At 39.9% G+C, this 23,984-nt stretch overlaps 1 protein-coding gene across 5 annotated transcripts in view; it reads left to right on the top strand.

The window, feature by feature from the left end:
* Positions 1-23,984, top strand: part of INPP5F (inositol polyphosphate-5-phosphatase F) — a 138,377-nt gene that overhangs the window by 111,085 nt on the left and 3,308 nt on the right. For 3 of the 5 annotated variants that reach the window (XM_054521417.2, XM_054521418.2, NM_001374345.1), the window contains 10 exon segments: positions 2,320-2,444; positions 3,542-3,619; positions 4,531-4,651; positions 6,100-6,228; positions 8,281-8,398; positions 9,964-10,162; positions 19,025-19,096; positions 20,596-20,669; positions 21,235-21,363; positions 21,979-22,066. In XM_054521417.2, coding sequence (XP_054377392.1) covers positions 2,320-2,444; positions 3,542-3,619; positions 4,531-4,651; positions 6,100-6,228; positions 8,281-8,398; positions 9,964-10,162; positions 19,025-19,096; positions 20,596-20,669; positions 21,235-21,363; positions 21,979-22,066 — 1,133 coding nt within the window. 5 annotated transcript variants of the gene reach the window in all.

Here is a 23,984-nt window from a genome sequence, read left to right on the forward strand (position 1 = left end):
AAACAATACTAAGGTTTGCAAGCAGAGGAAATAACCGCTTCCCACACTCATCCCTGCTCCCTGTTGACATTCACATCAATTTTCTAGGTGTGTGTATTGAGCAGATACTTCCTGATTTCGAACAGTACCCCAACAGTGTTCATTTATCCACCTTTTCCTGGGTAATTACTTTCCAGGGTGTTGGGCCCACAGTCGGTCTGACTCAGCCATGGTGGCCCCATTTGCTGTCACCAGTGATTGGTTCAGGCATGGACCTGTGTATGTTCATTGGAGATTTAGCCAATGAGATAACGTGATGTGGGAGAAGTCTCCTGGGAGGCTTCTGGGAACAGGTTTTCTGCTCTAATAAGAGATACAGGAACCAATAGTCCCCCTGTGGTTGCTGTGTCTGGGTTTGATGTGGAACTGCTACAGCTCTCTCAAGACTGAAGGAACCAGCCTCAGGATCAGCCGATATGCTGGCAGAATAAAAAAGATGGGAAGAATGGCAGAGTAAAGGGATGGAAAGAACCTGTGTCCTTAATGGTATTGGGAATCACTATTAAGCCATGTTGGAACTATCCTACCTCCAGACTTGTTCTGAGGTATGAGTCAGTTGACTCAAATTTGTCATCCGCAGCAAAAAACCCACCTTGACACATGCATATACACAATAAAAAACTCGAGTCAAAACAAAACTATGCCATATATACTATTGTGCAGCTGTTTTCGTTTAAGATCTCATGGCTGCTGTTTAACCATTTCTCTATTGGTGGACCTTTAGGATATACTAGTTATTTTGCTATTACAAAAACTCTCCAGAAAATATCTTTCTTTTTTAAAAACTCCATGGACTAGGAACAGAAAGCATTTTATATATTTTGGGATACTTGTATGTTTTATAGAATAAATTTATGGAAATGAAATTGCTGGATCAGACAGTAGGTATATTTAAATTTGATACCACTCTGTTGCTTCTGAAAAGATCACACCAGGTTTTTAAAAAAATTTGTTTTAAAGCAACAGTAGGAGCTAGTGCCCATTTCCCCACAGTACGGTCTGTGTTTAGTATTCACGTTTGCCTAGGTATAGGTGAAAACTAATTTTCTGTTTTAAATTGCATTTCTTTGAGTATTAAAGTTGTCATCTCTTCACTGAGTGTAGGTTCAGAAATTGTAGACTCATGTTTATTAGCTATTTGTGTATTTTTTCATGTGGATTTTCTCTGTATCCTTTACCATTTTTTTCCATATAGGATTTAGGACTCTTTATGCATTATTGGTTTTTATGTTGCAGGTATATTCTCCTAGGTAGCACTTTGCTTTCTTGCCTTTGCTTATACTGTCATTTGGTACACAGGCTTAAAATTTTTTAAAGTTATGCTTAGAAAGTCATGCTTCAACCTACATTTACAGAAGCATTATTCTAAGTTTTCTAGCTCTATTATCACTAGAAAAACTATTTAGATTCTTAATGCATCTGGAATTTGTGTATAATTAATGAGATGTAGGGAGCTAATGTAAGTTTCTCCTTACCCCACACATAGACATTCCAGTATCATTTATAGACTAGTCCATATTTGCCTCACAGTGGTATCATGAGCATAGCTTAGATTCTTCAGTGTTTACATAGGTCTGCCTCTGGGCCACCATTCCTGTTCTGTTGAGTCACTTATCTATTTCTACACAGTGTGATAGTTTTAATTGCTAGAGATTTAGAGTATGTTTTGCTCTCCAATGGGGTGAGTCCCTTTTTTATTATTAGTTTCCAAATTTTTTCCACATATTTACTCTTCCAGATGAACTTTTGAGTTGTTAAGTTCATTAACAGATCCTGATTGAATTTTGATTGGGATGGTTGAGTGTATAGATTAATTGGGGGAGACTTGAAATCTTTACAGTATTGAATCTTGCTGCCTAGTAACATGGTATACGTTTCTGTTTATTCACGTTTTCTATCATAGGCTTTTATGTACTTCAGCAGCATTTTATCATGTTCAGTATTTAGGCTTTCTATATTTCTTTTTAAATCTAGATATCCAAAATATTTGCTGTTACAGAGGACCTTGTTTTCATTATTTCATTCTAATTGGTTATTGCAAATGTATAGAAAAGCTATTAATGTCATTGATGTCAATTCTTATAAACTTTATGTAACATGAAAATTTTATAGGAAAAAATTGATGTTTGAGTGGATTAATTTCTAAGTATGGCTATAAAGTATTTCTAACACATAATTCCAAATTATTAAAAACCACATTGTGATTCTAACATCTAATTAAATTTTAAACCACATTGTGATTCTAACATCTAACTGTTTTCTGTTTCTTTGCTCCTATAGGTTATTATTAACTTGGTAGACCAGGCAGGAAGAGAGAAGATTATTGGCGATGCTTACCTGAAGCAAGTGTTGCTTTTCAACAACTCACACCTCACTTACGTTTCGTTTGACTTCCATGAGCACTGGTAAGATGGCTTTCTGAGAATAATGTTGATCAATTGCAGTGTTTTTGGTAGATGCTGCCACAGGGACCTTAGTTTCTCTTCTTTGCTGGGAATAAAAATTTCTTCTTATTGTTAGAAAGAAAAAGGGTATCTGTCATTCATTTACTTTGTTTTAATTTTCATGTGGGCATTATTTTGGCTAAAATTTTGAGTTAATTGTTTCCAAAATATTTACAGTCATTCTGTTCCAAAAGGACTTGGAGACGTAGAGTGCCCTTTTTGCTTTGAACACACTGGCTAAAGAACTGACGGCATTGCCTTTCTGCTTGGGTCTGAGCCTAGCAGAAGTAATAGAATTTCCTTAAAGGTATCTTGCTGGCTCCTCTTCATATCTGGTAGTGATACTTCTTTCTCGATGGGTAAACTTCACTAGAGGAAAACAACAACAATCAGTGCATCTTTTTTTTTCCTTAAAGACAGGTCTCACTCTGTCACCCAGGCTGAAGTGGAGTGCAGTGGCGTGATCTGGGCTCATTGCAACCTCCACTTCCTGGGTTCAAGGGATTCTTGTGCCTCAGCCTCCCGAGTAGCTGGGACTACAGCCACGCTCCACTATGCTCGGCTAACTTTTATATTTTTTGATAGAGATGGGGTTTCACCATGTTGGCCAGGCTGGTCTCAAACTCCTGACCTCAAGTCATCCACCCACCTTGGCCTCCCAAAGTGCTGGGATTACAGGCATGAGCCAATGTGCCCGGCCCAGTGAATCATTTTGATGGTGCCTTTAACATGTGTATTCTGACAGCAAGGTTCTTTTGCCATAATCCTGGCTCTGACTTAGGTTAATTTACCTAAGTATTGGAAATTTGGTGGGGAAAGAAGCTTCTGATGTCTGTAGTGTGTTTTAATGTGTTTTTAAGTATGCTTTATTTCACAATGCATATTAGCTATAAACATTTACCTAATTGCCTATATAATGTATAGTAGTATTAACCTCATATACATACAGCAACAATTCTTTTTAATTTTTCGAAGCTACATTAAATAGCATATCTTAAGTTTTAAAAAAATCTATGATTAAATTAAAGATTTTTTCTTTCTTTTGGCATGGATTTTAGCCGAGGAATGAAGTTTGAGAATGTTCAGACACTAACAGATGCCATTTATGACATTATTCTTGATATGAAGTGGTGTTGGTAGGTATTTTACAAGAACTCCTTTTTATAAACTCAGGGATCTGTAAAATCATAGTACCACTGAGCATTAAACTGATAGCAGCATGCAGAGACAGTATTTTTTTTGGTTCGTTTTGCTTCCCAGTTCCTATTCTTTTCAAGAGAATGTTGTTGACCCTTAGGCAGGTGGTGTTAGCTTTGAACAGGGAGAAGGTGTGAAATGGTCAGGCCAAATGAAGTGAAATGCTCTGACTGTTCTTTAAGGACATGAATTTATTCCTTCTCATGCCCCATGGTCCACATTTTCTCTTTCTCCTCTTTCTCACTGTTCCTAACACAGGAAGGAAGGCTTAGAGGTACTTTGTCTCAGTTTTGAGGCATTTCAAAATTATCAGAGACGGAAAATGATTCTGAGTACAGGAGGTTTAAATTGGCTTAAAGGACAGAAGAGAACATTTGATTAGATGTTAAGACTACACAGGTGCCCAGAAAAATTAGATGAGCAAGCCATGCTGTGTGCCTCCTCACTGGGTGGTAAAATAACTTCGTCTGTTCTGGAGAGTTTAGATGCATTTCTACTTTAAAGGAACAACGGTGTTTTAAAGTGCCTTCTGTTTTTTTACATGTAGGAAAACATAACTTGGGATGATGTCAGCTCTGCCTAGTAGTTATAGGACTTGGGGACTTGGGACAAGTCTCTCTGCACCCCAGTTTTTTTTTTTCCTTAAGATGAGGATAATATCTTCCTTGCTATGTTATTGTGTAAATTAACAATGATGTCTATAAATGACTCAGTAATGCATAGCATATGAAGATACAGCAAGCAAATTACAGCCAGTGCTGCTGTTTTATTGATATACTTTAAAGAATTGTGTCTTTTGAAAACCCTGTTATTTTATATTGTAAAATAATTCTGTATTATTTTTAAAAAGGGTTGATGAAGCTGGGGTAATATGTAAGCAAGAAGGGATTTTTCGTGTTAATTGTATGGACTGCCTGGATCGCACCAACGTGGTCCAAGCTGCCATCGCGAGAGTGGTCATGGAACAGCAGGTAATTTGGAGTCTGTTGGATTGCAAATATTCATTTCAAAATGCTTTTTTTCCATGAGTAAGCAAATAGCTAAATATTTTTCAAATGTCAAATATTCTATAGAACATTTACAACATACAAACCCCCTTGTTGCATTAAAATCTGGAAAGCACAACCTGCACTGAAAAGCAGTTAAATAAAGTGAGATTTTCTTAATCACTCGTTTCAAAAATGTGACGGCCAGTATTTTAAAGTCCATTGGGTGGCATTGTGTGGTCATTTACCTTTTACCTCTCACCTCCAAGCCCACCCTTCTGTGTTTGGGGCTGGGAGTCTTGATACTGCATTTCTTTTTTTTTTTTGAGATGCATTCTTGCTCTGTTGCCCAGGCTGTTGGGGAGGGAGCCGCTGACGGGAGGAACACAGGTGAAGGAGCCTGTGTCTTTTTCTTCCTTCTGTCTCATGGGCTTCCTTGAGTGCCTCCTATTGGCAGATCCAGCAGGCCAAGCAGAAATGTGGTGTGTAGGCTGGGTGCAGTGGCTCATGCCTATAATCCGAGCACTTTGGGAGACTGAGGCGGGTGGATCACCTGAGGTCGGGAGTTTGAGACCAGCCTGGCCAAAATGGCAAAACCCCCTGTCTACTAAAACCCCGTTCCTACTAGCTGGGCGTGGTGGCAGTCATCTGTAATCCCCGCTACTCGGGAGGCTGAGGCATGAAAATCAGTTGAACCCAGGAGGCGGAGGTTGTAGTGAGCCCAGATCGTGCCACTGCACTCTAGCTTGGGAGATACAGTAGGACTCTATCTTCAAAATAAAAATAAAAATAAAAAAATAAAATACATAAAATAACCTTGTGACTGTACTTTGAGGACATGAATCTGTTTATCTTATGTACAGTGTTTAAGCAGCCAGGTTTGAGTTTAAGCCCTGGCTCTACCACATACAAGGTTTTGACTCTGTACAAAGAACTTAACCTTTCCAAACCTCAGTCTCATAATTTGTAAAATGTAGGTGATAACAGTATCGATTACATAGTGTTGTTAGGACTAGTGAATGTGAAAAAACTGTGTAAAAAAGCTCTTAGAACCCTAGCCTTGGCACAGAGTTAACACTTACTAGGCACTTAATTTATTCTGCCACTATTAGTATTGTTTCTGTGTGCTTTTTTGATATTCAGTTTCACTTCATAGGCAAATTTAAAACAAAGACAAAATATAATAGTATGATCGGGCACATTAAAAATTGTACCAAAACAGTATAAATATTTCATTATATTTATTCAACTTGTAGCAATTTATAAAGCCATCTTTCAAGCACTACTTTATTAAAAATGAGTCTAAAAAGACCGTTTCTTTTATTTAAGGGTCCTAAATTGTATATGAATATGTTTCCTTTTTCTGCAGTACACATTTTTTGCTATGGTTTCCTGGCCCATATACAGTTAATCCACCAATGTGTTCATTTTAGCTGAAAAAATTAGGTGTGATGCCCCCGGAACAGCCGTTACCTGTGAAATGTAATCGCATCTACCAGATAATGTGGGCCAATAATGGTGACTCCATTAGCAGACAGTATGCTGGGACAGCTGCTCTGAAGGTAAATACTTGCAGGAAGCATCTGTGGGTCATTATGTAGGACACAGATTAGACTATGGTTTAAAACCACAGAAATGTGTGTGGGCTCCAGATTGGGGATGTGTGTAGCTGACTCTTTTCTGAAATGGTTGGCTAAGGCAGGGCCAGGTAATGTGACTCAAGCAGGCCACACATTACATCAGAGGGAGAGGGGGCTGTGTGGACCTGAGGAGGAGTGTGTGCTCTCTCTGGAGGGGCCTATGTTGCCAGACCCTCCAGTTTTTCAAGGGATTCTGGAAATCCAGAATTTTATATGAAATGGTTGGTTTTCAAAACTGACAAAACAGAGCATGTCTGCTGGCAGGTTTTGGCCACCAATGTCATACTTCATCTTTGAGTTTGAATCCCAACCCTGCCTGTTAACTAGCTCTGACCTTGGGCAAGTCACTTAAACACTCTCATTTGTCACACAGGAATTACACTAGACCTATTTCAAAAGACTGTTATGGGATCATATGAGTCAATGCATGTAAGGGCTTAGAATATTCCCTGACACACGTAAATGCGGAAGAAATGTTTTAGTTATTGTTAAAAGTAAAGTCCTTTGAAGATCCTATAGAGCTAGTCCTCACAGAATATTAAGTTAAGTATAAAATATATTCTCTAGTAAATAAATTACTCAGTCTGAGGGCGTCGTCCTCTGTGGCAGTAGGAAGTGTTAGAATTTGTTTAAATTAGGTTTATGTTAATCATTCTTCAAGGTTCTAGTTCATCTCAAGGTACTTCTTACACAGATTGTACCATTAAGGACTTAACAGGCATCAGTCCTTCTTTTGCGTTGAGTGATAAATATCAAAAGCTTTTTATTAATTATGGAAGGTAAACTTTGGAAGTCCTGGTAAAGACCAGGTACAGTGGCTCAACCCTGTAATCCCAGCACTTTAGGAGGCTGAGGCAGGTGGATCACCTGAGGTCAGGAGTTCAAGACCAGCCTGGCCAACAAGGTGAAACCCTGTCTCTACAAAAATATAAAAACTAGCTGGGCATGGTGGCGTGCGCCTGTAATCCCAGCTACTCAGATGGCTGAGGTGTGTGAGGTGTGAGAATCACTTGAACCCGGGAGGCGGAGGTTGCAGTCAGCTGAGATTGTGACATTGCACTCCAGCCTGGGCGACAGAGCAAGACTCTGTCTCAAAAAAAAAAAAAAAAAAAAAAAAAAAAAACCTGGTACAAGTTAGTGATTAAAGAGAAGTACTTCTCTTTTTTTCCCCTTGATTTTAAACTTCTTCGGGATGAGTATTCATACCTTTTTTCTGTAATAGAGACTTGTTGCTCTACTAATATTCCCTGTGACTGACCTAATTGGCAGCATGTTCTTCCTAAATTGTTGGTTTTTGGACTGAGATTTCTGAGATTGCCTTGGAGAGAAATAGAGGGGTTGGGATGAGGAAAAAGAGACTACACCTTCCTTGCCTTAAGTTTAAGTCACCACTTCTCTAGGGACTTGCTCTGACATCTTTGTTGTGAAAAGCGCAAGGGAAACAAAACAGTTTAAGTTGTCACTGGGTTGTTCTACAGGTGCTGGTGATGTGCAGCAAGGTAAGGAAACTCCTGCTTTTCCTCCCTATGTAGAGCTACTCATCTACACACCCAGGCTAAAAGCCCATTGTGATAAACTCTAGGGAACTATCCACATTTTCCCACGTCAGAAACTTGGTTTTTGAATATTACACCAGTTTGAGATGTAAATAATTTTTATTGTTTTGGTGTTTGTCATATAATTTGTTTTGACCTGTAAATTCTAGAAATTCTACAAATTGCCAAGAATGGCTTTACCCTAAAGCACCATCTAACTGTGAAGACTTGATGCCACAAATAGCATTTGACAAGCTTAGATCAGGGTGGAATACTAGTAGATATTTTAATTTAACTATACTATTTGAAAATTCTAAAAGTCAGACCTTGGAAATTATAAAAGCCTGTAGAATTCCAGACGTGAACTGAAAGCCCACAATTTATTTTGGGGGCATTCTTGTGTTTAAATAAGATGTCAAAATCAGTTTTTGTTTGACAGGGTGACTTTACAAGGACAGGAGAAAGGAAGTTAGCAGGAGTTATGAAAGATGGAGTGAACTCAGCAAACAGATATTACCTCAACCGATTTAAGGATGCTTATAGGCAAGCTGTTATAGGTAAGAAGCAGAAAAGCTTTTCTTTCCTCAACATTTATGTCTTCTGTGACTAATATTTTACAGAAACCAGCTTCATTAACATAATTCATATTTTGTAGTAGTGTTTCAGTATTGAGCATCTTACCCAATACATCAAATTCAAATTTTTACAAGATTAGAATTTGACAAATATTTTTGGCTGGAGCAACAAAAGAAACCATCTATTTTCCATGCATATTTGTCAGTTTATTACTCAGGTAATAGAAAGCAGGGTTTGAAGCTCCTGGAGTGTGGAATAAGGTGCCCTAAAACCTCAACAATTAAAAACTTCATATTCCGTTTGTTTTCTCATTACTCAAGGCTGAGCAATGTAACCAGATTATTTTGCCTGTATGTTATTTGTTCTGTGTTCTTGCTGTGGACAAATATACCAGCCTTTTCCATAAGCATGGTTTAACAGAATATTAGGGTACCAGATTTAGAGATTACCCTAACCAACTCATCATTTTTTTGGAAGAGGAAATGGAAGGATAGATTGCCCAGTAGAATTTATGCATTGACATTTTTTAAATTTAATATTCATGAAGATGTTACTGTATAGGATTAAAGTAAATGCAGAGTGTTCTGGATTAGAACCAAATGTAACATAGCTGACCTGTGGTCCCTGAGGGTCTTTTTGAAATCTTATTTCTTCACCTGATTATTTAGTGCACACATCAGACTAGTAGGGCCTAGACACAGGCCACTTAGGAATTTGAGAAGTCTGATGTAAAGATGTTTGACTTATTTGCCAGACATGGAGGGTGCATGCTGTGACTACAGAACTGGATTTTAGCAGTTGGTATTCAAGGAAAAAAGAAGGTATCTTGCTTCCATTGGTTGACCTAGCTACTCAGTTATATCATTGAGGACCTTAGTTCTGTCCTCTCAGTTCAGCCATCCGTAGCATCAGCTGCATCCAGATCCTGAAGCTGGCTGAGAGATCTTCAAGGTTGAGAGATAGAAGCCAGTAGCAATCTGTGCTTGTCTCTTTCCTGTGTAGGGCCAGTGGTTGGCAGATCTTCTTTCGCTGAAGCCTCCTCGAGTGTCATTGTCCCATGAAACAATGAGATAGGGAAGAATAACTCCATAGGGAATGGGATTATAATGATTTATTAAGGCTGCGCTGCATGCACCACCAAGAGGAAGTTAGCTTGTCTGTTCAGATCTTTGCTCATTTTACAATTGGCTTAACTTTTTATTATTGATTTATAGGGGTTCTTTATTCTAGATACAAGTCCCTTACCAGATAGATGAATTGTAAATATTTTCTCCTGTTCTAGGGGTTATCTTTTCACTTTTGTGATGGTGCCCTTTGAAACACAGTTTTTAATTTTTATGATGTCCAGTTTGTCTGTTTTATCTTCTTTTGTTGTTTATGATTTTAGTATCATATCTTAAAAATCATGCCTAATCCAAGGTTACAAAGATTTATGCTTGTGTTTTCTTCCAAGAGCTTTACAGTTTTAGGTCTTACACTCTCTTTTGTTTTTTAAAAATATATTAGTAAACTAAAATGATGATAGATATTAACAATTCCACCCTAGATTTGATGCAAGGCATTCCAGTGACAGAAGATCTTTATTCCATATTTACGAAGGAGAAAGAACATGAAGCTTTGCATAAGGAAAATCAGAGAAGCCACCAGGAACTAATTAGCCAGCTCTTACAAAGTTACATGAAGTTACTACTGCCTGATGATGAGAAGTTCCATGGGGGCTGGGCCCTCATTGACTGTGACCCTAGGTGAGTTGGAGTGGTGTCCAGGTGACCAGCTTGCTTAGCCGATGTTGGGAAGTTGTCATGATTAACACTGGCAGTTGTCCCTAAAGCTGTGGGCATGGATGCATGGTGCGTGGCTATTTCCTATATGAGCTGGTAGTGAGGCAAGCTGACTGAGGCACTTGCCTTGAGTGCAAAATTAAGGGGGTTCAAAAAACTTGGTAATGAAGAAAAACATTTTAGTGCAGTATTTGATTAAACAAAATTCAAATTGCCAAACTACAGCCTGCAGCTGGCTGTGGGTTCCCCACTCCCTGCCCTAGAATCTAGGTTTATTGTATTAATGCACATAAGTGAGTGCAACAAGAGGTGTAGTGAGGCTCGGTATTTTTATTGGTTATAAAGTGGTCCTGGCCTTTTATAAAATAAATAGGTCAACTAATATTTTTTTTTTTTTTTTTTTTTTTTTAACAAAAACCAGTTTCAAGTGATTCTTCAAAATATCAATGAATAGCGGGATCTAAATTTATCCACTAGATTGAATGCTTGCCTTTAGGCTGAAATCTAAAATCATAATCTTTTATATTATAAATCAGAAACATTTTGGGAAATTGTAGCCCAAGCTTTAAGAATAAAGCACTCTAGTTCGATCTTATCTTACACGTTTTGTGTGTTTTTAGTAAGAGGGGCATAAAATGTGCTTGAAAGTACAATTAAAGATAGTATTTATGTATTAAAAGGAATAAAAAACGTTGACTGTGGATTCATAGGGAAACATCCCATGCTATTAATCTCATGGATTTTTTTCACTTTGATAGTGAATACTGTTATGTATGGATATGATATGTGGACTTTAAAAATAAGAGATGAATTTTCCTCACACACAACCTAGCAGAAGGTTTTTGTGTCTGTTTAAGCCATTTGGTAAAGCTATTTTGATTCATGTCCTTCACTTTTTTTTTTAGTGGCAGCAATCCAACTTAATGTAGCACCAAAAAAAAAAAAAAAGAGTACTTTTACTTCCCATTCAGAAATAACTGCTGGCAGCACACCTGCATTTTCCTTGAGTTTTAACTGCACTTAGATTTTTAAGAGGGTATCAATATCATGATTGTCAATATCATCTTTCTTCAGTCAAGTATTTTTGTGTATACTTTGGGATAATCAAAATTGGGAAAAACCAAAAGGTTTATTTCTAGTGTTGGCTACGATTTTGTAGGGTCACATTACACTTGATGATTTGATTTCCAATTCTGTAATTTTTATGGAAAATTGGTACCCTGGGGTGAAGAGTATTAAAAAATGTAAATTGCAACAAAGTTTGGGTAAGGATGCTTTAAGAGTCATTAGAAGCCTCTTGCCAAAGATTCATAAAAACATACTTATTTCTGGCAATTGTATTAATCAAAATAATGAATAATGGTGTGGTGGCTTGCACCTATAACCCCAGCACTTTGGGAGGCCAAGGCAAGACAATCATTTGAGTCCAGGAGTTTGAGACCTCATCTCTACAAAAAAATTTTAAAATTAGCCTGGTATTGTGGTGCACACCTATAATCCCAGCTACTCGGGAGGCTGAGGTAGGAGGAACTCTTGAGCCCAGGCATTTGAGGCTGCAGTGAGCCAGGACTGCAGCACTGAACTCCAGCCTGGGTGACAGAGTGAGACCCTGTCTCCAAAACAAAACAAAACAAAAACAAAAAAAAACCCCAAAAAAACACTATGGTGAAACAAGAATAGTCTTCTAGGATTAGGTCTTTAAATCACTGGCTGGGCACAGTAGCTCACACCTGTAATCCCAGTGCTTGGGGACGCTGAGGTTGGAGGGTCACCTGAGGCCAGCAGTTCAAGACCAGCCTGGACAATGTAATGAGACCCTGTCTCTTAAAAAAAAGTCACCATTGGGTGATTAGAGTCTCAAATCTTTTAAGTTCTCAGCTACCAAATATCTGCCTCAGAAATGACATTGTGCTTCAGTTTTCTTTTCTTCATTAACATGATGAAATGCTTCCCTTTTTTTTCCTGATTTTTGACTCCCACCTCTGTCCAGTGCCCAGTAAATGCATTTCCTGTTTTTCTTTAATCCAGCACTATAGAATTTGACTTTCCGATAGCAGGAAGCTAGTGAGTATCTTCTGTTCATCTTCTTTAGTTAAAGTTCCTAGGGCCGGACGCAGTGGCTCACGCCTGTAATCCCAGCACTTTGGGAGGCCGAGGCGGGCAGATCACGAGGTCAGGAGTTCGAGACCAGCCTGACCAACATGGAGAAACCTCGTCTCTAGTAAAAATAAAATTAGCTGGGCATGGTGGTGCGTGCCTGTAGTCTCAGCTGCTTGGGAGGCCTAGGCAGGTGAATTGCTTGAACCCGGCAGGCGGAGGTTGCAGTGAGTCGAGATCACACCATTGCACTCCAACCTAGGCGACAGAGTGAGGCTCCATCTCAAAATAAATAAATAAATGAATAATAAAGTTCCCAATGAAGAATAACTTACCATCAGTCACACGTAACTTACCATCAGTGACAAGTGTTAGACAGCAAGGGCCAGTGCATCCTTCCTGTTGCTAATTGCTGCCTTTGGGCTGTACAGCTGAGGAGTTCTTCCCCAAAAAGCAGCTGCCCACTCTTCCTTCACGACAAGTGAAGCTGAAACACATGCATTCAGTACGTTATCAGGTTTTCCGCACATGGGGCTACCCCTAAAGATGACCCAGATAGGCTCACATGGCATGAGATGGACAACGAAACCTTTAAGTTCATTTTGTTTAATCCTTATTGCTGCTGTGTCTTTAGATGCTAACCTGGTCCAGGGCTTGCAGCTGCCCCACTGTGGGTCTCAGGCTGAGCTTTCTGCTGAGTTTGCCTTTTAGTTGTATGTTTGTTTCTTGTTTCTACTACTTCTTTTTTGTTTGTTTGTTTTGGACAGAGTCTTGCTTTGTCGCCCAGGCTGGAGTGCAGTGGCGCGATCTTGGCTCACTGCAAGTTCCGCCTCCTGGGTTCACGCCATTCTTCTGCCTCAGCCTCCCGAGTAGCTGGGACTACAGGCGCCTGACACCAGGCCCGGCTAATTTTTTGTATTTTTAGTAGAGATGGGGTTTCACTGTGTTAGCCAGGATGGTCTCGATCTCCTGACCTTGTGATCCGCCCGCTTCGGCCTCCCAAAGTGCTGGGATTACAGGTGTGAACCACTGTGCCAAGCCCTCTACTTCTTTATTGTTTTGGGATAGCTTCCATTGGGGGCCTCTAAGTCTCCCAGTTACTTTCCAATTTGTTGTCAGATTCCCTGACTCTCTTGCTCAGATGTTGCTACACAGTGTTTTTTCCTCTGATTCTTAGATGGTCAGTTGCCAAGAATGATTGTGAGAGTATTCTTTACCTGTGTTACGTGCCAGAGCCTCCACTGCCATCCTTATCTTCTTCCTTGTGGTCACTGGTATCCAAAATAGACCCGACAGAGTCACTGGCCCAGTGATTCCCTTTGATCTTCATCCTTTGGGACACTGAAAGATTCTGAAGATTTTCCCATCAATGTAGGAATCGTTAGCTGAGGTGCTATCTTTCCTGATGTATTGTTGGTTGTGAAAATGTTGTCTTCTCTGATGTCTAAACCAGTGTCTGATTCAGAGTAGTTCTGTCTGTTGACAGACAGACTGAAGCTTCTCTTCAGTCCAGAGAAGCTGACTTGGGTCTAAGGCAGAGATGGGCAGGGGAGCTCCATCACTAACCAGGACAGCAGGAGTGTCTGAGGGAATGATGTATTAATTGTCAAGAGGAGGAGGTAGAACACAGGACACAAGGGTCACAGACTTGTGGAATTTGTGTGTGGTCTGCTCTTTGGAGACAGGCATGGCTGCTAAATTTTGAGACTCTCCACTCTGTTCCGGAAAGATCTCCTGTAAAGCTCACCATGCCAGACTGATTGCATCTCACGATGGTTGAGGTGTTGGCTGCTTGCTAGATTTTCCTTGCTGTTGGTGGTCCCCGTGGTTAATGTTTTGCTAGACACTTGTTCCTTTGAAGGTTGGGGGACAGCATGAGGTGGATGTAGGAGCTAGTGAAGCCAATGCTTTGGAGCCAACGGCTTCTCAGGTCACATGTTTTCCTTGTTGGCTTGCGTAGCAGGATGAGGCCTGCCTACCAGGAGTCTTGGTATTTTTTTAATGGAAGGCACTTAATCTCCCTGTGGCTGGCTCCACTGTGAGCCCCTTTTGGAGAGCCAGGTGGTTTAGGGGTTTAGACTGGGGCATACCAGGAGCTGGTGGAGGTGGAGCAGGGGCTGGCTCTCAGAATGGTTTTCAAGTGTTTTCTTCTAGAGGTGATGTTTTTTCAGATAGAGAACTGTTACCTTCTTCCTACATTTTCCTGTCCCATGGATTATGGATTACTCTCGGTGGACAGCGGGTGTCATGTGCTGTTTGAGTTTTCAAAGTAACTATTGCATTTCCATCTAGATTAGAGAATTGTTTAGCAACTCCTCTTCGTACAGGCACGTCTTTGTCTTGTGGGTGTGATTCTTTCTAATAATACTGCTGAGATTCCTTTGAATTTGCCACCGATATTTTTCTTCTACTTACTGCAAGGCTTAAAGATTTTCCCAGCAGTGCTCTGTTTCCCTTTCTCTTGATGAGAGATTTGGAAACCTGCTCTTGGGCTGAGTTTGCTATAGAACCTCTGTACAGTCCATCAGCTCAGCTGGAGATGTTGACCCAGAACAGAAGCCCCTGGTGGAGGACAAGAGGTGGCCCTGGAAGTGGCAGTGGGGGTGTGGGTCTCTGGAGAGCCAGGCAGCGGAAGGCTCAGCTCTCAGACTTGGGGACTTGCTCTCACTGCCTGCGTGCCTCAACCGTCCACTCCTGGAATATGTGTGTGTGTTTAAACAGTTTTATTGAGACATATAATTCATATACCATATAATTCACCTATTTAAAGTATATAATTCAATAGTTTGTAGTATATTCAGAGTTGTGTAGCCATCACCATGGTCAATTTTAGGACATTTTCATCACCACAAAGAGAAGCTCCATACTTTTTAGCTGTCACTTCCCTACCCTCCACACTCCCATCCCTAAGCAACCACTAATCTACTTCGTCTCTGCATTTGCGTATTCTAGACATTTCATTCAAGTGGAATAATATAATATGTGGCCTTTTGTGACTGGCTGCTTTCAGTTAGCATAATGTTTTCCAGGTTAATCCATGTTGTGGCATGTGTCAGAACTTCATTCCTTTTTGTAGCTGAATAGTATTTCATTATAGACCACATTTTGTTCATCCATTCTTCTGTTGATGGGCATTTGGGTTATTTCCACATTTTAACCATTGTAAATAGTGCTGCTATGAACATTTGTGTACAGGTTTTCGTTTGAACACCTGTCTCTATTAAATAGTTCTTTTGGGTGGAAATGGCCAGATTATCTGATAATCCTGTTTAACTTTTGAGAAACTGCCAAACTGTTTTTTACAGTGGCCACACCGTTTTACATTTCCACCAGCAATGTATTTCAGTACATTCCAGTTTTGGAGGGTTTCAATATCTCCAATCTTTGCCAACACTTATTTTCCTCTTTTTCTAATTGCAGTCATCCTACTTAGTGTGAAGTGGTATCTCATTGTGGTTTTGATTTGGATTTCCCTGATGACAGACGATGTTAAGGATTTTTTTTTTTTTGTACTTGTTGGCTATTTCTGTGTCTTAGTTGGAAAAACATGTATTCAAACGCTTTGCCCATTTTTTAATTGGGTTGTTGATTTGTAAATGAAGTTTTGTTGGGAACAGGGTTGGGATTAGGGTCAAGTGAGTGAGGTACGATTATGCAACTACAGGGATGTATTCTATCTTAAATGTTTGATGCTTTGTCCATCATATTTATCATATTTTTGCATTAGTTTTGATTTTAAAAAATATTGCACCAATTGTCTTGCTGACAAAATTAATGACACCCTTTAAAATCTGTACCAGAGACCAGTACCTCACTGACCTCACTGCAGTCCCAGCTGCGTTTAAATATCTGGTGGAAAAACAGGCAAGCAGTTTGGAAATGCGCGGTCCCAGCAGGGAAGTAGGCCTGGCTGCGGGGTCGCGGCCTAGGGCATTGGGCGCCGGATACAGAGAACTTGAAACCGGGAACTGTCCAGCACGCCCGTGCCTGTCCCGGCCCTTCTCCCATGCAAGGCTGAGCGCAGCTCTGTCCGGGCTACCCTAGACAGACTCCATCGTGGCCAGGGCCGACCTCTCTGCCTTTCTTGTCCTTTCCCGCCCGTTATCGCAGGAAACTCCCGACTCTATCGACAGCGGGAAAGAGGCTCTGAGACTGGAGAGGAAACCACGGACCTGCAGGGCCCGCCTCGCCTCTCCGCTAAGCCAAGTGGTGTTGCCAACTTGCTTCGACTTGCTTCCTTGCGCTCAGGTCGACTGCCCGGTCCAGCCGTGGTAATGGAGTGGCCAGGCACGCGGCAGCCACTGTCCCTTAGGCATGCAATGGCCTAGGGGCTAGACGTTCGGCGCGGTACCCTCGCCCGGCCCGCCAGCGCCCTCTCCAGCCGCAGGCACTGTCCCTGACGAAGGCGGAGGCGCCAGCCAACTCTCGCGGGAGTGGCCACCCTGGCGCCCCTCCCCCGCCGGGCCGGGGTCTGTGCTCTCCTTTGTAGGCGTAAGATGCGCAGGATGGAGCGCGCATGCGCACTGGCCGCCAGCCGAGGCCGGAAGTGGGCGTCCGGAAGCTAGACGTGTCCCCTGGGCGTGACTTGGCACTGCCGCGTCGCAGTTGCCGCATTCGCCGCATTCGCTGCAGGCGCGAGGTTGGGTGCAGGCAGCTGTTTGAGCCTCGAGGCATCGACGGACGGACAGACGGACGGACTGACTGACGATGCCGCGCTCTCACAGGCCGCCTACCGCGCAGCGGGCTGCCACTGCCGCAGCAGCCGAGCCCAAGTCTGAGGGCGTTGTGGCTATGACTTTCAAGATTTTTCTCCTTTTTGCAGGGCTTATGGTTAAAGTTCCTGTGGGGTTATATTTTTCCTGCAAATTACTTCTTTTCCAAAGTCTGATGTTGATGTCCCCTGAAGACAGCGGCTTTTATGCGACCATTGTCGCAGTGGTCGGGCTTCATGTGGTGCTGGCAATTTTCGTCTTCATAGTGTGGAAGGAGGGCTTGCCCCAGTGGCGGGAAGACAAAAACGAATAGAGCAGCTTCTTCAGAGCTGCAGACGTGGGGGGTGGGGAAATACCTAAAGGGTTTTTAGTCTTGTTTCTTGTTCGTATTGAACGTGCTTTTTTTTTTTTTTTTTTTTTTTTAAAAGGGGGAAGGGTGGGTGGGGAGGGAATTAAATATTTACTGCAGCTAAGACCAGTAAAATTGGGGGTGGGGGGAGGGTTGACATTTTCCGACTGCCTGTTACGTGCCAAGTGCTTTTTGTTAAGGACATAATGTTTTTGACTGGGGATCATGTTTGGCTGATGTAAATATTAATGCCAAAATAGGAGCTAGGATGAAAGTAACACTGTAATTAGTAGTAGAATTTATTTCATATTAAAATGTGTCGTGACGTAATTTTTATGGCTTGGCTCAAGCAACAGTTTTCAGAGTGCACGTAAGTATCAATGCGTAAAACTTAACATTTTACAGTGTTATTTGGTGGTATTCTCTATGAAGCTGCCTGGATCGTTCTCCTTTTCCCATTGGTTAATTGGTTAATGCTCAGATTTTGGCTCCTGGAATCGATCTGTGTGTTCCCGGTCCTGGCATCTCATTATGTCATTTGCTGTATTTTTTGATATATTATTGTACGTGCAAATTGAGGTGAATTTGTTGTTTAAGACTGTTAGACTCAAGCTACAACGAGGTGTCTCTGATGTAAAAAACTGCAGTTTAAGATTATGGTAAATCCTTCGCTGCAGTACCTGTTAAACAATGACCTCATTCTTACGCAGATTTAATACACGTTTTTTTTCCACTATTATTTTCTGCTTGTTATTAGTAGCATTTTGATAAGGTCTAGGGAATAGGTATGAAATCCCAAGGGAGAAATGTCGGCTTTCTTACAGTGGAATTTGGAGACCAGCATAAGAATGCAGAAACATCTCTGTATTTTGCTGGAAAGGCTATTATTGTTAGATTAATATTAGACTAAAAGTTTGACCTTAATTCAGATTCTGCCTGTGTTATTAATTATTTGTAGATTTTATACTTTAAGAATTTTCTTATTGGTAATTTTACAAGGATGTACATTTTACTGTAGTTTTGGTTTCATGGTTCATGAACACTACCTGGATTCTAATTCTTATTTTCATCATTGATTTTAGAATGGGTATAAATATGGCAAAATAGAATAAGGAAGTGTTTGTTTATTGAAAGCCAAATAATCTATGACAAAAATGCAAAAGTAGCTTGGACTTGTTCCATTTTTGCTCATAAATACTGTATTCATGTAAAAGTCTTTCAAAAGATGCATTCCACATGAACGTAAAGATATCCTGAATGTACAGTGTGTTATTTTGAAGATTAGATAATGTGAGATAGTTTAGATGATTTCTCCCTTCTTACTCTCACGTATTTCTTTCTTCTTCCCTTAACTGCTTCTCTATCATCCTCCAATCCCACCACTCCCCCACCTCAAATTATCCCATTTCCTGAGGGACTCCTTCCTCCTTTGGCTGCCTTTCTTTACTCTCCATCCCTCACTTCCCACATCTGCTTTTCCTTGTTTTTTAAAGGCTGTTCAAATGGATAGTTTGTATTACATCTAACTGCAGTAGAACTCATTGATTACCTTTTTTTCCCTCCCCCTGGCCAATTTTTTGTCCTAAGTAGCTCTGCTGTAGAAATATGCTTGGCAAAAAATGCAGATGAAAATGAAAATACTTAATCTCCTGTGTCATATTTGTTTAGCCTCATTGATGCTACTCACAGAGATGTGGATGTGCTGTTACTGCTTTCTAACTCTGCCTACTACGTGGCCTAGTAAGTTGCGTATTGATTTAAAGCTTTTGATTTTGTTTTTTAAACTTGAGTAAATTTTCTTTTTAGAATTCGTAACAAAAAAATGTGAGAATATGGTTTTGTTATGTATTTTATGAAACTTCATTGAACCCCTTTGTCTTATATAACTGCTGCGTCATTCTAACTTCCTTTTATCTTTATCGGTTTGAAAGCAAGATTTTACAGTTAAATTAGTATGTTTATGTTATAGTGTATTCTTTCGGCATTTGGTGTTATTTCCTACATATTTCCCAGGTTTTGATGTATTCCATACATTTTTATCACTAATGACCACATATCATTGTTTGCATTACTATAGTGAAGTTTTTCCTCACTGTTAGGTATTAAATTACTTACAATTTTTTGTTACTACGAATGATGCGGTTGTCTTTATGCAATAACACGTGTGTGTGTGTGTGTGTGTGTGTGTGTGTGTGCATGCGCCTGCGCACTTCTTTGGTTATAAGGGTATGATGAATTATGACTTTTGTGGTTTGTTGTCAGATTGATCTCCAGAAAGACTCTCAATGAACAGTGCTAGTAGCAAAATACAAGCACTTGTTTCCTCACACCTTACCAGAATTGTTCTAATTTGTATTTACTAAGTAAATATTCAATTTATTTTTGGCTTTGTGTAAACTATTGTTTTTTAGTCATTTGCCCAGATGCCTGTTGGCATATATCATATGGATTTTTCATTCTTGATTTTGGATATCAGATTTAACAGCTGTATTGTTCCCAAATACATAGTTTGTTTCTCTTTCTCTCTCTCTCCCTCCATCTCTCTCCCCCTCTGTCTCTTGCTCTCTCTCTGTGTGTGTGTGTGTGTGCGCGCGCGCGTTTGCCTTGTAGGTTAGGTTTTAGGTTTGTTTTCATTTTATATGAGTTTTTATAAAAAATTATTTTAACCTTGTAGTTACTTTTTTTTTTTTTTTTGAGACGGAGTTTTGCTCTTTTTGCCCAGGCTGGAGTGCAATGGCATGATCTCTGCGCACTGCATCCTCCGCCTCTCGGGTTCAAGTGATTCTCCTCCTGGGTTCAAGTGATTCTCCTGCCTCAGCCTCCTGAGTAGCTGGGATTACAGGCGCCCGCCACCACGCCCAGCTAATTTTGTATTTTTAGTAAAGACGGGGTTTCTCTATGTTGGTCAGGCTGGTCTTGAACTCCTGACCTCGTGATCTACCCGCCTCGGCCCCCCAAAGTGCTGGGATTACAGTTGTGAGCCACCACACCCGGCCGTAGTTGCTTTTTTTAACTGTTAGATCTATAAACTTATTTTCCCTTAGCTATTGAACTATATATATGTTATTCTTGTTTAATTTTTAACATAGTTCTTATGTTTAACATTTTACCCCAGAATGTATGTGCTGTGGAAGATTTTGTTAACTGTATGTAACAGTTTGCAGCTATTATGCCTTCCCTGACAAGCCAAATATGCTTTTGATTTAAGTCCTCTTTTAACTTCATTTCCCTTTATCTAGTTATGATGATGAAGTTGATAAAGTAAACCAGTATCAACGATTAAGTCTAGAAAACCTGGAAAAAATCGAAATAGGTAAGTTTTAACATACTAATCAAGTCATAAAAAGCAAATGCTGTTGTTTCCAAGAGGGGGTCAAATTATTTAAGCAAGTACCTGGTTTAAGTTTCACCTACAAATGCTTTTCTTCACTATTATTTTCCATTTGTTGTTAGTAGCATTTTGATGAGGTCTAGGGAATAGGTATGAAATCCTAAGGCAGAAATGTCGGCTCTTCTTACAGTGGAATTTGGAGACCAGTATAACATCTGTTAGAAACCAGAAAGGGATATTCCAAGCTGTCTACTTCTTAGAACTTTCTTTCTATTCGTTATAGTTAGTGATGGATATAGTCTTATCATAATAACTGTGTTCCTTTTATTATTTACCTTGTGAAGATTACCCCAGGGATCAAGAAAGCTTAAATGATTGAAATTGAAAGAGTTCTTCTGGCCTTATCAAACCAAATGGTCACCAGCAGTTTGTATTTTGTGTGCTGTCATTTATATTACGAAGAAAAATGTGTTGAGTCTTTTGAAGATAATAGAAGAAAATGTTATGTGAAAGATTTAACTTTATACATATTCATTTGGGATTTTAGGCCCTGAACCCACTCTTTTTGGTAAGCCAAAGTTCTCCTGCATGCGACTGCACTACAGATACAAAGAAGCGAGTGGCTATTTCCACACACTGCGAGCTGTAATGCGCAATCCTGAAGAGGATGGAAAAGGTAAAAAGAGGAAGAGATGAAAGTATTCAGTGAAAACTTTCTATTTATTCTTAAAAGCCCAAATGGAATTGGGGACATTTCATATCATAACCAACTGAATGAGAGAGGGTCCAGGGAATAGCTTTGGAATGTGAGACCTTGAAATAGCAACTGTGTTTCCAGCAACCCAGGGAAATTATCTGAATGTATTATTTAGTTTGGGGCAAGGGAGTCTTTAGCGGGGATACTCAGGGAGTTTGGCCTCATCAGTGATCATATGGGTGTCAAGGCTCTTCACATGTCGTGTTCTTTCCATTTGTAGCAGGTAGGAACCATACCTGTCTCATTCATGGCTGTTGCCTCGGCATTTGTCACAGTGCTTGAACAAACATGAACTAGAACAAACTTCTAATTCCCCGATTTCATTCTTTTGCTTTTGTTCTTTTAAAATTTTAGAACATTGTGAATTAAGTGGGGAGACTAGTGAACAGGTGGCAGTTTTCTATAAATCGAAGCAAATAAATTTGTATTTAATTATATGATGACAAATTTCATTTAGTGCTAAATGGGTTAGAACTGCTATTTTTTTTAGTATGTTTATGGAGAAATTGGCAAGCAGTTATATTTGGGTTGCAGATACCCTTCAGTGCATTGCAGAGATGCTGCAGATCACCAAGCAAGCCATGGGATCGGATGTACCCATAATTGAGAAGAAACTTGAGAGGTGAGCATACTGCCTCTCTCAAGAATAAAGGCATTCTTATCCAAAGTCTTATTTCTTTAAAATTATTTGCAGGGGGAAAGGGGAGGAGATCACGTTATGGTAAGGTGTTAGTATTTAGAGAGGTAAGGATCAAATTTCTGCAGATCAAAATACTTTCAACATTCTTCATGTATACAATTTTCAGGTAAGTTTTAGACTTACAGAAGAGTTGCACAGGTAATTTAGAGGGTTTCCATATACTCTTCCTTTGGCTTCCCTTTATATTACCAACTTATAACCATAGACCATTTATCAAAACTTAAGAAAGTAACCTTGGCACGGTAAGATTAACCAAAGTACAGATTTCACTAGGTGTTCACTAGCATCCTTCTTCTGTTCCAGGATCCAGTCTGGGATTTGACACTGCATTTAGTTGTCTCTATAGTTTAATGTTATTTCTTCAATCTTGTCTTTTCTATAATAACTTTGACATTTTTTAAGAGTACTGGTCAGCTGTTTTATAGAACATGCCTCCATGTAGGTTTGTCCAGTGTTCTTTCCTGATGAAGCTGAGGTTATGCATGGTCAGGAAGGACACCGCAGAGGCGATGTGCACTTCTCAGTGCCTCGTGCTGTGGGGAGGGAGGGCGTGATGGCCTGTGTGGTATTGTTGAGGTTAAGCTTGATTACTTGGCTGGGGTAGCATCTGCCAGGATTCTGCACTGCAAACTTTGTGTCTTCCTTTTTATAATTGCTAAATATTTAGGGGAAATTACTTTGAGACTATGTAAATATTGTTTCTGTGTAAACTTGAGACTATTTATTTTCATAACCATTGTGGATCTTTTCTATAGTAATTATTCCTGTCATGATCTATGGTGATTTTTCTAATTTTCATTCCTTCTATACTTGTTAATTGTAATTCTTCTGTAAAGCCACTGCACCCAGCCTCTTGTACACATTTTTAACCTATACAGGTTAATAACCTTTTATTGCTAAAGATTGTATTTTATGCATTTTCCACATTACTGTAGAATTCATAACTACCATTTAAATAGATGTCTACTGTGATCAGTTTGGAAATGTATTATGTGGGTTCATAACATGGACTCTGTGACTCCTGGTTCTATCAATTACTCTTTAACCTTGGAAAACATACTCCTTTACTTCCGTTTTGTTATCTGTAAGATGAGAGAAAATCCATGTCAGTGCATTGCATGAACTGAATAACGCACTCAGACCTGGCACACAGCTATTAAACTCAATTGCCAAGAATTTTGGTTGCTAAGCATTTTTTCCTTTTATAAAAAAGTCATGACAGATAACCTTTGTCATGTATTACTTTTTCATGTTTAGGATAATTTCTTTAGAATAGCATCCTCAGGTTGTGAATCTGTATTGAAAGACGTGGATATTTCACTTGTCCCTAACAGTGCCATACAAAGGTTATTGCTTATCCTCAGTTTCAAGAAAAACTCTGAAGACCCAGAGTTTCATTATCTTGAGTGATATGGCATTTAAAATATTCTTAGGATATCCCTCTAGGTGTGTTTAAAAATTTTGATACACAGTAACACTGACTGTCTCCACAAGTAGGTGGTATTTTGCCAAGAGAACCGGTCTGAGAGCAAGGGCCCTACAAGGATTTTGCCATCCTTGACACCACTCGTGTGGCCACAAGTGATACATTTTTAACTCCTAAGTAAACTGATGAGAGGAAACATTGAAAATTTTTTCTAAATACTTTGTGGAGAAAATAGTATGTTTTAAACACTAGGCTTTTGAATTTGGAAAAAGAATGCCTATCAACAGATTATTTCATATTTACAAAGTGTGGCTTTTCTTTCTAATGAGCATCTGTCGGGTTTTGTGGTCCACATTCTGCTAGTGAAGAGAGCCATTTGGCCAGAAGAAAATGGTTCAGGCTTTTGTTAAAGAA

This window comes from Pongo abelii, chromosome 8 (assembly GCF_028885655.2).
Source record: "Pongo abelii isolate AG06213 chromosome 8, NHGRI_mPonAbe1-v2.0_pri, whole genome shotgun sequence".
Lineage (NCBI taxonomy): Eukaryota > Metazoa > Chordata > Mammalia > Primates > Hominidae > Pongo > Pongo abelii.